The 15,544-nt window shown below is 32.3% G+C and overlaps 2 protein-coding genes across 6 annotated transcripts; both read right to left on the reverse strand.

Moving 5' to 3' along the window:
- Positions 1-1,280: 1,280 nt before the first annotated feature.
- LOC106756190 (inactive leucine-rich repeat receptor-like serine/threonine-protein kinase At1g60630) lies at positions 1,281-6,985 on the reverse strand. 4 transcript variants are annotated; one of them, XM_014638499.2, is made up of 4 exons: positions 6,545-6,985; positions 6,312-6,467; positions 4,177-6,160; positions 1,281-2,304 (listed from the first exon to the last, which is right to left on the reverse strand). In XM_014638499.2, the coding sequence occupies exons 3-4, from the start codon at positions 5,537-5,539 to the stop codon at positions 1,646-1,648; spliced, it is 2,022 nt and encodes a 673-aa protein (XP_014493985.1). In that variant the 5' UTR covers positions 5,540-6,160; positions 6,312-6,467; positions 6,545-6,985; the 3' UTR covers positions 1,281-1,645. The 4 variants fall into 4 exon arrangements, with proteins under 4 accessions (XP_014493985.1, XP_014493986.1, XP_014493983.1 ...); XM_014638500.2 differs by having other exon boundaries at positions 4,177-5,859; positions 5,988-6,160; positions 6,312-6,985; XM_014638497.2 differs by having other exon boundaries at positions 4,177-6,157; positions 6,312-6,985.
- A 3,984-nt stretch (positions 6,986-10,969) lies between these two features.
- Positions 10,970-15,362, reverse strand: LOC106755995 (anti-sigma-I factor RsgI6-like). Of its 2 annotated transcripts, none has more exons than XM_014638231.1 (7): positions 15,323-15,362; positions 13,503-13,549; positions 13,190-13,409; positions 12,921-13,084; positions 12,634-12,732; positions 11,763-12,554; positions 10,970-11,329 (listed from the first exon to the last, which is right to left on the reverse strand). In XM_014638231.1, exons 1-7 carry the CDS (start codon positions 15,360-15,362, stop codon positions 10,970-10,972), a joined length of 1,722 nt encoding a protein of 573 aa, XP_014493717.1. The 2 variants fall into 2 exon arrangements, with proteins under 2 accessions (XP_014493717.1, XP_022643186.1); XM_022787465.1 differs by lacking the exon at positions 15,323-15,362 and adding an exon at positions 13,689-13,787.
- Between the last annotated feature and the right edge of the window lie 182 nt (positions 15,363-15,544).

Consider the following 15,544-nt stretch of genomic DNA (forward strand, 5'->3'; position numbering starts at 1 on the left):
AATTTATTTCTTGCTGAAAATTGATAATTTGTAATTATAAGAGTGGTGCATCTAATTTAAATTGAAATCTCAAAATAGATCTAACTAAACCGTAAACAAAAACTTTGACCTGGCAGTATCGTATTAAGCTAAAATCTTTCGGAATATTTGACGGGTATGACTTATTTATTTCAATCAAGTTTAATTCAATCTTTTAAAAAATTGCTAATTATTCTATTAACCTTCATCCTTGTTAATTGCATCCCATAAGAATGAAGAAATAATAATAATAATAATAATAATAATAATAATAATAATAATAATAATAATAATAATAATAATAATAAGATTATTGGATTCAGACTAATGAAGCATGAAGAAAGTAAAAGAATGTAATTGAGCTTTACACCAAACTGCAATTAATGGATTATGACAGAGTTTGATTTGATTAGTTGTGACTTAATTAATTCTCCAGGTTAGTGATTGGTGACCCACTTCAAACAAATCTCATCCATTCATCCATAAATCATATAAACATATCTACTAAATCACCCTTTATTTTTATGCTCACGTCAAACTCAAAACTGCTTTTTTTCTGACTTTTCTTATCGCATGTATAAAAAATTATCACACGCGCGATAATTTTTTAAATATAAATTAATTTAAATTACAAAGTTTTCAAAATTCATTTTTTTTAAAACACGGTTTAATGGAATTTATAATAAAAAAAACACATCTTTAAAGATGAGAAAAGAATCAAGCATACCCTACATTTTCTCCTTTATAATTCATACTTTGCAATTTAATTACTTAAGCCAACTTGAGAGCACCACGTACTTGAACCTTCTTTCTCAAGCTTCAAATTTTACCAATTAGAATAGAACTAACTAATGCTAAGTGCAATTCAGCCTTGTATACCAATGTCTATAGTGTTGTTAAATTTCTTTTCTTTTCTTTTAGGATAATTAAACTGCTTGAGAAATAAAAGGTGTACTTTAATATTTTATACTTTACTTAAAAAGAAGTAATCATACAATTTTTTGTATAAGTATTTTAACTTCAATTTAAAACTATTAATTGATGAATATACGTACCTTGTAATATTGGATGTTTTTCTAATAATATGATTTTTCTACTTTATCCAAATTTGAAAATATTGGTTCAACAGTCCCATGGTTGCTAGTTTTCTAAAAATTCCAATGTCGTTTATCGACAACCTCACAAGTCACAACCATCAATTCGGGACTGACACATTTATGCTTGAACAAAAAGGCAAAGTTGGATTTTAGCATCAATGTTCCTTCAGATAAAAAGTTAATAGAGTTCAATTTGAAATAATTAACTTAGTTACGGGTCTAAACTAATCTGAACCCCATGTTTTTATGGGAAAGTTTGTTTTACAAGACTGACTTTTGAAAAAGAACTTATCTAAAACTAAAATAACTGTCCTGCAAATCTTAGACAAGGTGAACATTTGATGACTCTACAAATGAATCCATTGATTACCTTTAAAATGCATTTACTCACAAAGCAAGAGATTTAAATGTAGGTCTTTACCGCATGATTTTCGTATCACCTAGTTTATGCATGGATGGAATCAATGACCAATTCAGGAAAAATCAGAATGCATAGTTTCAAACTATGAAGCTATCAAAAAAGTTACCAATCATATGCTCTGGTGTTCTTCCCTTGGAAAGCTTTGAACAGTATCTGACCATCTTCCAGGAGAGTGATCACTACTGTTAGATGAGACATGCGCCTCCCCTCTTGCATCTCTTATCATCTTTAAAACCTCTCTCATTGTAGGCCTGTTTTCTGGCACCAGTGAAACACATGCCATGGCAATGTTCAGAAGAGCCTGAAGCTTCTCTTCTGATGCTTCATTGCCTGAGGCAGGATCATCACCGGACTCTGTCTCTTCTTCGCGCACTGACCGGACCCACCTAGGTATGTCTGAACCATACGTCTGAACAAGGTCTTGGAAGGGTGTTTTGCCAGTTAAAAGCTCTAGAACAAGGACCCCAAAGCTGTATACATCAGCTGGTTGAGTTTGTGACCTTTGAAAGTTGCGGCATTCAGGTGCTCTGTAGAATAAAGATGTGGCACTGGGCTCGTCCATTGAGTCAGGATTTAGGAAAACAGTGAGACCATAATCAGTAAGACATGACTCAAAATCAGAACCAAGCAACACATTAGAAGATTTTAGGTTTCCATGTGTCATGCCGGGGTTCTGGTGGATATAGAGCAGGCCTGTTGCTAGATCTTCGGCAATCTTAAGGCAGGATGTCCAGTGAAGAGGCTTTCCCCCGCCGGATGTCTTTGATCCTGCATTATAGTCATCGCAACAGCTCTTCTGTCAATCATTGGTTTGATAGTGAAGTTATGATGCAGAAATTTTCAGTTTAGTTCTTAGCATTTGGAAATTGTATAAGTGGTGTTCTTTAATTCCATGCACAGTGAAATGTGGTGCCTCTAGAATGTTATTGGTTTAAAATTCTGATAACTCCAAAAGGCTCAATTAACAAATACAAACAACTTCAATCATGTCTAGGAAAGATCACTTAAACAAAATGATGATGGTGATAAAGTATAGCTAAATCCAACATATATGCCAGTCTTACTAGCATAATTTCAATAACTAGAGGCTAGCTCAAAGATAACATCACTTTATTGGTATTATCACTTGGATTCTCCATTTGTGCCATTTACTTTACTTTACATTCAGGAAAGTATGATCGCCGTGTAAATTTTGTATTACCAAGACACAAGTCAGTGATGGAACACTGTAATTGCTTGAAGACTAAGGTTCACAACGATTTGCTTAGAAAATAAAGCAGCACAATGCATGTGAGGAGAAAAACAATAGTTTCAAGACAGCAGAAATACACGTGAGGATCCAGGAAAAATGACAACTTGGAATGATTGACTACTTTCTATCCTTGGATACTATGGTTCCACAATAAAGAAAGGCTGACTTCTTGATTTGTTAAATGCTCTGCAAGAAAGCATATTATCTTGTTCTTATATAATTGAAATTGGGGTTGTTCCCTAGGAATAATAAAGCTTAAACTTTTTCTCACAAATGCTCAACTTTTTACATGAACGAGTGAAGATAACACTTATCTTCATATATCCACAGAATAATGTAACCGCTTTTATAGTTTAAACAGTTGCGAACACTGTTGTTTATCCAGCATCTTCCTTCGTATTTGAATAGAATTCCCATAAAAAGGATTAGGGCTTCTAGAAAGGGGATTAGTGATGGCTGGCTCCTAAATTCTTTAAGGGGCAATTCCAAAACAAAAAGATCTAATTTGCCATGCCTAAGATCGACGGGTAACCTAAATCCTTATTATTGAAATGCATATTTCAGCTACCATAACGAAAGGAATTCAACTGTGTTATTTTATTTTAAAAACAAAACAATCTTAAAAGGAATAGAACACGGGAACGTTCTAACCACTTTCTCCCATCTATGAATCCCGCTGGTAGGTGAGAGCAGAAAGTGTTGACCTGATAGATAGGCTCTGGAAGAAAGGGAGAGAATTTACAAATGAATTATGAGATTTAAAAATCTGTATGACCTAATTTAACACCGAGCAATTCCTATAGAAAAAAATACTTGACACCGATTGAAGTGGATATGAGATCACTGTAGAAGTACATGGCAGTACAGTAAAACACGAATTCCACTCTGTGTCTGTGTAGTAATCTTTCCATGGTGGAGGGCGACAACACTAACATGGGGGTCACGCTATAAATGAGTTGTCAATTTAAGAGCACACACATATTTATAAAGTCTGAAATTACATCAAACAGTTTGAAAGAGAAAGCAGCAACCTTTGTCTTTATTTAACTAAATCTGAGGGAGAGGGAAAGGTTTAGTGCAAGGCATAATTTGAGGTCCCATTATTAAAAGATAATCATCTTTTAGGTCACTCTCAGCCCCCCTTTTCAGGACCAAACTGCATTCTTATAATAATAGTTTTATCATTCAAATAATAAGCCATTCACACTAAACACTAAACCAATCATAGAGACATGTCACTATTTTCAATTGAGCAATTATACAAACACCTGTGAGACAAATAGATTATTGTTAGAATGATAATTAACTAGAGAGTGGAAATATGCATTAATGAGTGGCATTGGTTATTGAGGAATGAGTGTAATGGAAGTTAAGTGGGAGATAGATACCGTGAATAAGGGAGAAGAGGCTGCCATTGGGGAAGTAATCATAAACGAGAAGACGTTCTTCTTTAGCCTGAAAATAGGCCCTGAGTGGGACCAGGTTAGGGTGAGTGAGCCTTCCAAGAACATGAATGTGAGCTCTGAATTCTTCCAAACCAGGGTATCTTGCATCCTTCAACCTCTTAACAGTAACGATGAACCCTGATTCCATAACTGCTTTATATGTACTTCCGATAATACCCCTCCCCAAAGTCTCCGCCGATGCTTTCAGCAAATCTTCCAAACTATAACTCATCTCGCGATCACCTCCTCCGCAGAACACCAGTTTCCCTAGACCCTCACCTTCCCATGCAAAACCCCCTTGTTTACCACTGTCCCCGCCCTCGCCGCCGCCGCCGCCGCCGCCGCCTCCTGCACTCCCCGCCGCACCAGCCTCCCCCTCTGCCACGTCAGCACCGCCCTTGCTCCTCGTTCCGGAACCCACCCTCGTCTTCCGCTTCCTGCAAATCGCCCACACCACAACCATGCACAACAGTATGAAAATAAACCCACCAACGCACCCTCCAATTATCTTTATCAGTTTGGTACGGTTATATGACGCCCGCTTCGACGCCGCCGCGGTGCCTCCCGGGATTAGCGGATAGCTGGGGCTTATCGGCGGCGCCGACGGAGCGCTGCCGTTTTTGCACGGTTGGAGGATGTTCTCCCCGCAGAGCCCCGGGTTGCCTGAAAACGACGAGGCATTGAACCGGATCAGTGCGGCGGTCTCCGGAATCTCGCCGGAGAGTCGATTGTTGGAGACATTCAAATACCTGAGGCTGGTTTGGTTGAAAGCCGGGATGCTTCCCGTGAACGCGTTGTCTTCCAGGTAGAGGATGTAGAGTCGCCGGAGATTCAGAAGCGACGCTGGAATGTCGCCGGAGATGTGGTTTTGCGACAGGACAATGACTTTGACGCGGTGGAGCAGCGCGACCGAGGAGGGGAACTCGCCGGAGAAATTGTTGTCGTTAAGGAAAATCGATTTGAGGTTGATCAGGGCGGAGAGGTCAGGGACTTGGCCGGAGAGTGAGTTTCCTTTGAAGCTGAGGACTCGGAGCTGGTCCAAACGGTTCAAGATCTTGGCATCTAGAGAACCGGTTAGGTTGGAGTGTTCCAGAACGAGCTTTCTGACTCTTCCGTTGAAGCAGTCTTTGACCCCTTTCCATGTGCACACGTCGGTTCCTTGCCGCCATGGGAGCTTGTGGAGAACGTCAATGGAGGATTTGAGAGCGAGTAGTGGCTGGGAATCGTCTTCTGCTCTGGTGGGTTCGGACAGGAAGAGACAAAGCACAGAGACACAGAGAAAAACAAAAACATAGGATCTCTCCATGTTAGGGGCCAACCAACCACAGTTGAAGTTGCAAAGGAGGACTTCCAATTTCAACTGTTTTGGTTTCCCATTATGAGAGCCATTGAACACTTTAATGCATTTGAGGTTTAACAGTTAACTGACGTACATAAATTACAGCTGAAAAACGGTTGAAGTTGAGACAGATCTTTGGTTTTCTTAGCTGTTTCACTCACTCACTTTTAAGTCTTCAGATCTACCATTGACATTGACAAAACCCTCTCTTTCTATGATCCACTCGTGTGTCATGACATTCTTGTGGTAGAGTGGAGTAGAGTAGAGTAGAGTCCTCAACCACTCATCTAACCCAAAAGCTTGAAATGAGATTGAAGTTTGAAGTATGAAGCAATAACCATAGCAGTGGAAACAATAATGGAAGAGAGAGCTCTGTTTGGAAACTCAAGGGATCCATCAAATTGGAGACACCTACCGTGGTTAAAGTGGTTGCCTTTGCTGGGGCTGCCCTTGGTTTCTCGAAACTCCTCCACTCTCGCAACACTCACGGACACGGTGGCAGAACTCTCACGTGAAATCATCCCAGTACCCGCAGACCACAAATAACCATTCTTTTCTTCTCTCTATGATTTATATATTGCTAAACTGCTGCAACATTATTAAACAAAAGTGAACAACTTTGCAAGCAAACAAAAACAAGTACTGTTCTTTTTTTATCTCTGTAATCTAATCTATTATATTTGTCTTTGATCCGTTCTGGCATAAACAAAACCAACCATGCATGTAATTTTATACTTACTTTCTTGGGTTCCTGACACTCGTGGAATTTAGCATTCTCAGAGCTTGGCCGAGGTGGGATCCAGCATTCTTCTCTTTAGAATCATTGCAATTGCAACACCCATTTGAATGGAATGATGGTGGCTGAGAAAGTTTGAACACTTCCTCCAATTTTTTCCTGTTTCACAGGAGGAATTGAATGTCTATGTCGAAAATAATAATATATTTACTACAGGGGTGGCAGTAGAAACACACATGGTGCAAGTGCAGATTCCAGCTGCTAAAACCGCTATGATCGAAGATCCATCTGTACTCTGAATGGGTTTGGAGCAATAATTCGAGAGAGAGAGTGTGTTTGAGAATTTCTCTACTTCATCTATGTGTATTATGCGTGTGTCTGACTGTTTCTGTCTGATCAGAGAGAGAGATGACAGAAAAGAACATGCCCCCCTTCTTCCTCTCCCAAAGGCAAAGGCCCCTCTTTCCTCTCAGGAAATTGGTGAACGAATTGAAGGCTAAAGAGAAGAACAATAAATGAAATTTCACAAAAAGCAGAAATCAGAAAATTGTTAAAAAAACTCCAACACCTGCCACGTGTTGCAATTAAATGGCCACTGGAAGAGTCAAAGCAAAAAAGTGGACTGGTGCGTTTAGCTCGTGTATTACTGATCATTGACTCTTGACAGCTGTCATATTGTATATTATATCTCTTATCCTTTCTTCTGCTCCATCATATTCATATCATGCAGTATATAAACAATGTACATTACCATGTTTGCCCAGAAAACTATGTTATTAGATTAAGAAATCGGAAGAAAAGAAAAATGGAAAGATGGAGACTGAGAATGAACACATTAGGCCATGATTTTGTGGCTGTCTTTAGTTTCTCAGAGACCAAGCCGAAAGCGTAGGTAGAGATAGTGATTCTTTGATTATGAGTGGTGATCGAAAATCATGGTAACAAAATCAATTAATGTGTGGTCACAGTTAACAATAACAAAATGGGACTGATTTTCACATCTCTGTCAGCTCATCCACTCAATTAAAAATAATAAATTACATGCAATTAATTTAATTAACATTAAACGTTGCCTTTTGAAAACATGTATTTCCAAATAACTGCATATTGATGTAGGAATGTCAATTTATAATCTACTGCAAATAGAAGTAAGCGTTTTGTTGTAAAAAAAACTTGTTTTCTCTTATGCTTAAAGTAGGAGGATAAAAGAAGGTTATCCTTAACAAAACGCATGTTATAAGAGTGTGCAAAGACTACAATTACGATGTGGGACCAACCTTTGCTGAATTTTTATTATTTGACTGAGATTGGAAGCAAAACCTGCTTGAAGTTAAAACATAAGAGTAAGACAATAAATAAGGAAGAATAGGAAGAACAATACGCAATATAATTGATTATCTTTGAATTTGGAAGGATGAATCCAATGAAAAATTTAAAGTACAAGGCATGCCATAAAGCTTTTGTAATGTTTAATATAACAGAAAAATGAAAACTAGAGAGTTCAGTCTTATTAATTTTTACTTAATAGTTTAAAATTAGAGTAACTATGATAATATTCACATGGATAAAGTGTATAAATAAATTAGAATGTTTTGATAATATTTTTCTTCCATTTATTCAATAACTATTAGATACCTTTTCAATGCTTTGTTGATATTGATGTGACTTCCATTCCTTCTTTGTGAATGATTGCAAAGAAACACTGTCTATCCTAAAATCGACAGAAGAATTATTACCCTACAACATTCAGGAATTTGAAAAACATAATTAAAAATAAAAACTCATAACTTCTATATATAAAATAAAAATTACCCTTCACTTCCAATTTGATCAATTCATCAACATACTGAAAAAAAAGAAAAAGCAGATTGTGAAAAAAAATCACTGCAAGGTCATGAAATTTCATCATAAAGTCTCGTGGAATTTGAGATTTTATGGTCAAAATGATATTAGATTTTCTTAGACGAATAATTTACATTTCATAAATGTCACTTTTTTCAATCTATTTCAAAAGGAAAAATATAATTTAAATATTTTTGTAAAAAAATTAAAATAAATTCAAAAGTAAAATTATAAAATTCAAAGTGAATAAATCGTATGCATAGGTTTCCCTTGATCACTTGTACCAATTCAACCTACAGTCACAAATGAAGACTAGTGGTTGTGGGTTATCCATTTTTTCATTTAAAAATATGATAAAATAATAGTGAAAGAAAAACTATGCATATTTTATAATATTTGAGTATAAAATGTAATGATATTTTAACTATTTTTTAATAATTTTTTCACAACAGATTATGTATATATATATATATATATATATATATATATATATATATATATATATATATATATATATATATATATATATATATATATATATATATATATACTGAAATTTTTTAGATATATGAAACACGAAAAAACATGTATCTAATATATTTTTTTTAAAAAAAATAATAAAAAGTATGAGCTATTTTATATTAATCGTAATATTGTTATATATTTTTAGTTTCAATATTTAAGAAGTTTATTAAATATGATTCTTGATTTTTTTTGTCTTAAATTAATTTTCTATTTTATTTAAAACAAGTTAATATGGGCTATTCTATTAAGTTTTTTTCGTTGAATTTATGTTGACATCATTTCAAATGTGACTATGTTAGTGATTTTAGATTTCTTCAATTCTTCATTCTTCGTTTCTACTTATCACATCTACGTCTATTCTATCCGGAGATAGTCATGAAAGTGCAATAAATAAATAAAAAAGAGAAAATAAAAAATTAAATAAATAAGAATAATTGATAAAGGATCACATTAAATAAATATCTCAAATATTAACACCAAAAAAATTATTAAACCTATCATTTTTACCATAATCACATAACATGTTTTTTTAATACACAGATAAACAAGAAAGAGCAAAATAACATTCAAATAATATAATTATAAAGAAAATTAAATAAAAGTCACTCATTTAATTATACTCTCGTCTTAAATATTATTATTATTATTATTATTAATGTTATCATTTTTATAAAAAAATATTATTATTATTATTATTAATAAAAAAGCATCACTTTTTTTTCTATCCTGCTCTAACTATTGTCACCCTTATAGCACAATAAGGAGTAGGAGTAGCGAGGGATCCGTGATTACATTAAATAACTCCTAGAGAAATTAAGAAGTATATTTTAATAAATAAAAAACTATGGATTTATTTAAAGAGTGAAATAAAAATTGTAATTAGTAATTAGGATTTAAATAGTCACTTAATTTATTATATTCATGTATATTTTAATTGTAATATAATTATTAAAGTATCAATTAGCCACTTTATGAATACGCTTTAAAAAGTATATTCGTGATTTTGTTGTCATGTTGTGTGTGATCCTTAGCGTGCCAGGTTGTCAGGGTTTTAAGTAGTGGGCCATTTTGGATTGCTGAATCTACATGTTGGTCTTGGGCCATTTGTTTTCTTCACTTCGGATTGCTGAATCTTTAAGTGGGCCTTGGCTAATAAAGAATACCACACACACACACATATATATATATATATATATATAATATATTTTGAGAAAATAAAATTATATTTTGATTTTAAATTTTAAAAATAAATGGACACAATTCTCTAAATCTAATTGTGTTATTTCTTTTTATGTTTTAGGACGATATTTGAATTATAACATAGCAACGATGTAAAGTAACATATATAAAAGTTTACCACGAGATTAAAATGATTATATATATTTATTTTTAGAATTTAAAGTCAAATTATATCAAAAATTAAAACAAAAATGAATTACAATTTTATGTTAAATTTTATGAATTAAAAATATATTTAACTGTATTTTAAATTAATTGTAAATTGACAGGAATGTCAATACATAATGCATATAGTAAAGAAGCTAGTATTCAGAGTACACAATAAAAAATTGTCTCCTTAAATAATTATTATTTTTATATAAATTTATATTTCGTATATAAACAATAAGCATGTTTCTTTTAAATTTTACATTATTTAAAGATAAATTTATATATATTTTTCTCTCTAAATTATTATAAAATATTATGTTTCGTTTGTAAACTAAATTATAAAATATTTAGTCCATGAAAATGATGTAAAATATCTCTTAACAAAGAGCGTTTAGGTTATATTATAGATTATTGTGAAACTCTATTTGAATAGTAAAAAGAACTCCACTTATTATTTATATTTTACATAATTCTATATGGAAAATACATTTAACCCATTTGGATATGGAAAAAACACACCACTTATTATTTATATTTATTATTTAAGAATTTTTCATGTTTAAAATCATTCAATCTAAATAAAAGCCTATCTGAATTGAATTAAGCTTTAGTTCATTTACAGATGGCGAAATGATAGAAAATTTTAAATTGAAGTTATGCAATCCTAAATATTTTTTAAATACTACTTTTCGTTATTTCAATTTTTTAATTATCATAAGAACTATATGATACTCTTGATGTCAACGTTGTGTTATTAGAATTGGCAATTTGTTAATATGAATGTAACTTAAAGGGAAAGAGTTAGACAATGAACAAACATCATAGAAAAAGTAATATTAGAACTTTTCACTACAAGTTTTATTAACTTACATTGTAAACTAAAACTATTTAATATGCAAAAGTAATTACTTCACAGAAAGCTTTACAAATTGTTTTATTTTGTTAGGTTGATTTTGGGGAGATACTTTTAGGGCTTGTGTGAAAGTGCTATTGTTTTTTACAGGGTGACTTATCTTCATTTCGTAATCACCATGAAAAAGAGAGAGCTCAAGGTATCCATTTTTATCTGTAACTCCAGACAAATTCTTAGGTTTCCACTGAGAAATAAATCTGTCCACAACGTTCCCTGCTGGTAAGTTCTTGAAATTGTTATCTGTTAAGCAAATTCTGTAGCAACCTTGTGGTGACAATGCTGTCCACATCACAATACCTTTAACCATAGGGTGACTATGTAGCTCTTTAAGACCAAGCTCAAAGTATTGTACCTACACAAATCATAGCTAACTCGGTTAAATATTCATTATGTAAATAAAAACTTGAATGATAATAAATATAAGTATTCGAAATCTCATATCGACTAAAGATAAAACCACGATTTTGGGATTGAGTTAGGCTTAAAAGTCAAATTCTTAACATATATCAGAATTAGGGATAGAGTCTATCCTATCAATAATCAGACTCTTATTAGACCATCCATTAACGTCTAATATATAACTGGATGCAAACTTCATCTTAGGTTTTGTGCGATTGAGTTAGACTTAAAGTCCTATCCTATCCGAATTATGGTTAGAATGTATCCTATCTGCTATCGCTATCGGACACTTATCAGACCATCCATTAGTTTATAATATTAATTTGTTGCATGAATATAAGAAGTTGATTGAAATAAAATGCAAAGTTGGTAGGGTTGAGTTTTACCTGTCTAGGTTGATTTGCAACATCAAATTCTGTAATCCAAATGGGCAAACGAGTGGCACCAAGAAAATCTAAAGATGATCTGACGTATGGAAAATTGATACCCTTATCACCGAAATGGGACTCCAACCCAATTCCCAAAGCGATTCCACTGTTCTTTTTATAACTCTGAATTTGTTTAATCTTCTGGACGTACCTTGCTGGGCTTGCAACACTATCTTTATTGTCCTCGATGGTGTTATACTCGTTCAGAAACAAAGTGGTTCCTGCATCAACATTATGAACCTCCTCGAAAATTTTGCTCGAAAAGTCTGGTCCATGTTTACTTTCGAAGAACGAGAAGTGTAGATTTTCGTTTACAACGTCCCATGCAATAACCTTGCCTTTGTATTTTGACACGACAGATTTGAGCCTCTGTTCTGTTGCAGAAGTTAGTTGGGCTGGAGACAGTGAAGGAACCCAACCAGGTTGGAAATTAGGATCATCCCAGAATATGTTGTGGCCTCGAACATCTATGTTGTGGCTCTTGGCAAACCGCAACATAGCATCGGCAACCGTGTAGTCTTCCTTACCTTGCACACTTTCAGTGCTGTACCATTTCATTTCGTTTTCAAACGCTGTCACTGTGAATCTAGAGGCGAACCAGTTTTGGTATAACGCATTGTTTAAGATGTATTTATTCATCGAACTCCCAAACGGAAAACTTGCCTTCTTCATTTCAAATGATACCTTTGCATTTGCTAATGGCTTTCCTTGTTCATCTTGTGCTCGGATTAATACCTTCCTCTTACGATTCTGTCAAATCAATTCATCCCAGATAATCAGGACTCAAAAAGATAAAATCTTTACTTTAAATATCAAAGAAAATATTTACCTGCTCAATGCTCTGATCTTGATGAGAACTCCATTCTTCATCTGTGAATGGTTGTAAGGAAACATTGTCTATCCATATTTCGACAGAGGTATTATTGCCCTACACAGTTCATGATTTCGATGAGTTAGAGAATTGTAGAAATCACAAACAAGTTACTTCCAATATGATCAACAATGCAAATGAAAGAAGATCATCATCAAATTATACAGAAACACATTTATCAAAAGCCATGGGAGATATATATATATATATATATATATATATATATATATATATATATATAGTACCTCGAAATAGAGCTCTGCTGGTCCTGAATCTTGAGCTGTGAAACCACCCTTAAGCATAGACCAACACTCACTCTCAGCAAAAATGGCACCAGCAAAGTTGTAATTTTTGCTTGTTTTCACAATTGCAGTTACAAGGACATTCCCTGCACTTACTTGTATCCAAGCTGTATAATTTAACCATCAGTGAAGAACAATGCATTTTGGTTACCAATGACCTTATAAATGGGAAAAACAATGCATGATTTATGCAGTTTCAGAACAAATTTTACCAGACAGAGTATAATGTTTGCCCTTTTCGATAGAAATCTTTTGAGAGACACTGTCATGTGCATGTTTTCTGCTATGTGCTACCACGTATTTGTTGCCTGATGATTCTCTGTGTTCTATTTTTGCATCCCCGAATGAATTCCATCCTTCAAGTCCATTATTTAGATCTGGGTTTCGGATTATTCCTCCATTGTATTGAGGCTTCAATGGTTGTGTAAGACACTGAAATTGAATTCATATATAGCCCATTAAAGTAAGGAAAAAAAAAAACTATATATTGTAATGACAAACACCTTTGAAAATATAAATATTTACTTCAATACTTGCAGAATAATCATAGGATAATGCGTCGACTTCAAAACCTGTGGTAGCAGCAAATGAGATATTTTAGTTCGTATTTTATCAGATTTTCGTTAACATGAATGAGAATTTTAAGAATAAAAATAGGAGATTAGTGTTTGTAGCATCAATGTCCGTGACAAAAAGTGTCAATACACAAACCTGCGAGAAGGAAGGCACAAACCAGAAATATGAGATTCATGGGTTTTGTTTTAGACATTCAATAATTTGATTCCAAAAATGAAAAGAAACAGAAGAAATTGAGAGAAAGATCTTCAATTGTAACAATATGGATTTAGACTTAAGAAAACCACTGTTTTATAAGTGCGATAATTAGCGATAATTAATCTGCACATAAATTAATAAATGGCTGTTTTTAAATCAAAAATTACCACTTAATGTCTGCATATTCCAACAAAAGAAAATAAATTATCCATTTATAGCATTAGATGTTTTTTATTTTATTTTTTCAAATTATTTAAAACTATTTTTGTTGGTTTTCATAACTTGAAAAAAGAATCATGTTTTGGTTTCTCTATAAAAGTTTTAAGAAAGTCACCAAAAGATACTTAAAAGAAGGGAAGATAAATATAAGACAGATGTTTGTCGATAAAATAAAATAAAATAAAATAAAATAAAATAAAATAAAATAAAGTAAAGTAAAGTGAATTCTTTTCATACACCATTTGTCATTCTTTTGGCATGTAAAAGTGATAAATGATTACATAATTTTCTTTTTAAGAATGATGAGAATTAAAAGTAAATAAAAATTTAGATAATGAGAATATATTTTTTCACAAATTTAAAAAGTTTTGAATGCATTAATTTAAACCTTAATATACATTAAAGTTTCAAAATTAACCTTCCAATAAATTAAGATGAAAGAGATATTTAAAAATAATAAATAATGAAAATACAATATAATTAATGTGTAATTAATAACTAATGTATTTTAATTTGATACTTTAAAAATAGTAACTAATGTATAATTTATTAGTGCAATTTTAATTTAATTATACATAAATTAAAGAAACTTTTATATTATTTATTAGGTGTTGTTCTTTTCATATCTTCAAGTGTTATTCTATCTTCTCATTATTTTTATTTATTTTAAAAATATTTTATATTTTTTCATATTTTGAAATAAAAGAAAATAATAAAAAAATAAAAAATATTTTTGAAATAAATAAAATATGACACATTCAATGCTATTTTTTCTTAAAAAAAGAAAAATCGGATTGTGCCTTGATACAAAATCATAATTATTAAATAACATACAAAATAAAATTTTAAAAAATATAACATCATATTAACAGAATCAATATCTAGAAATAATGCATATTTTTATAGTTTTTTTTTTACATTTAAAATACATAAAAATATAAGTTTCAACAAAAAAAAGTGTTTTCTTTGTAACATTTATAACAATAACGTGTTCAAATCAATAAAATAAATAAAAGAAGGACTTATTTTCTTCACCCAATAAATTTCATTAAAAGCATCATGATTTTTCTTTTTAAACTGAGCAACAGTGTCATTAAAATATATATAAAAAAAATTGATAAATAAAACTCAAATATATTATTATCTCTGCAACTAAATCCTTAAAAAAGATTAATAACTCAGTACCAGTCAAACTACTTTTTTATAAAACAACTTTAAAAGACAAACTGTGTCCCATTTTGCATGGCAAAATCATTGCAGTGTGCTAAACTACTATTGAGAAAATGTGTTATGGTTTTATAGTTTTGGTACATAACAAAAGTGTGAAAATAGAAATGTAAAAGAAGACAAACCTCTCAAAAGGATGACACATAGCAGAAACATGAGACTCATAGTTTTGGTTCCAACCTGTTTTTGAAAAAATAATTACTCTTATTTAAAGCTGTTAAATGGAACATTTGACCAAAAGATCGACATGTTTGGTGTGATTTAATTCATATTTTAAATAGTTAAACTTTTCTTTTCCTTTTCAGCATGATCACATCAAAATTTCTTTGGGCTAAAACTCTTCTATT

The sequence above is a fragment of the Vigna radiata genome, chromosome 2, assembly GCF_000741045.1.
Source record: "Vigna radiata var. radiata cultivar VC1973A chromosome 2, Vradiata_ver6, whole genome shotgun sequence".
Lineage (NCBI taxonomy): Eukaryota > Viridiplantae > Streptophyta > Magnoliopsida > Fabales > Fabaceae > Vigna > Vigna radiata.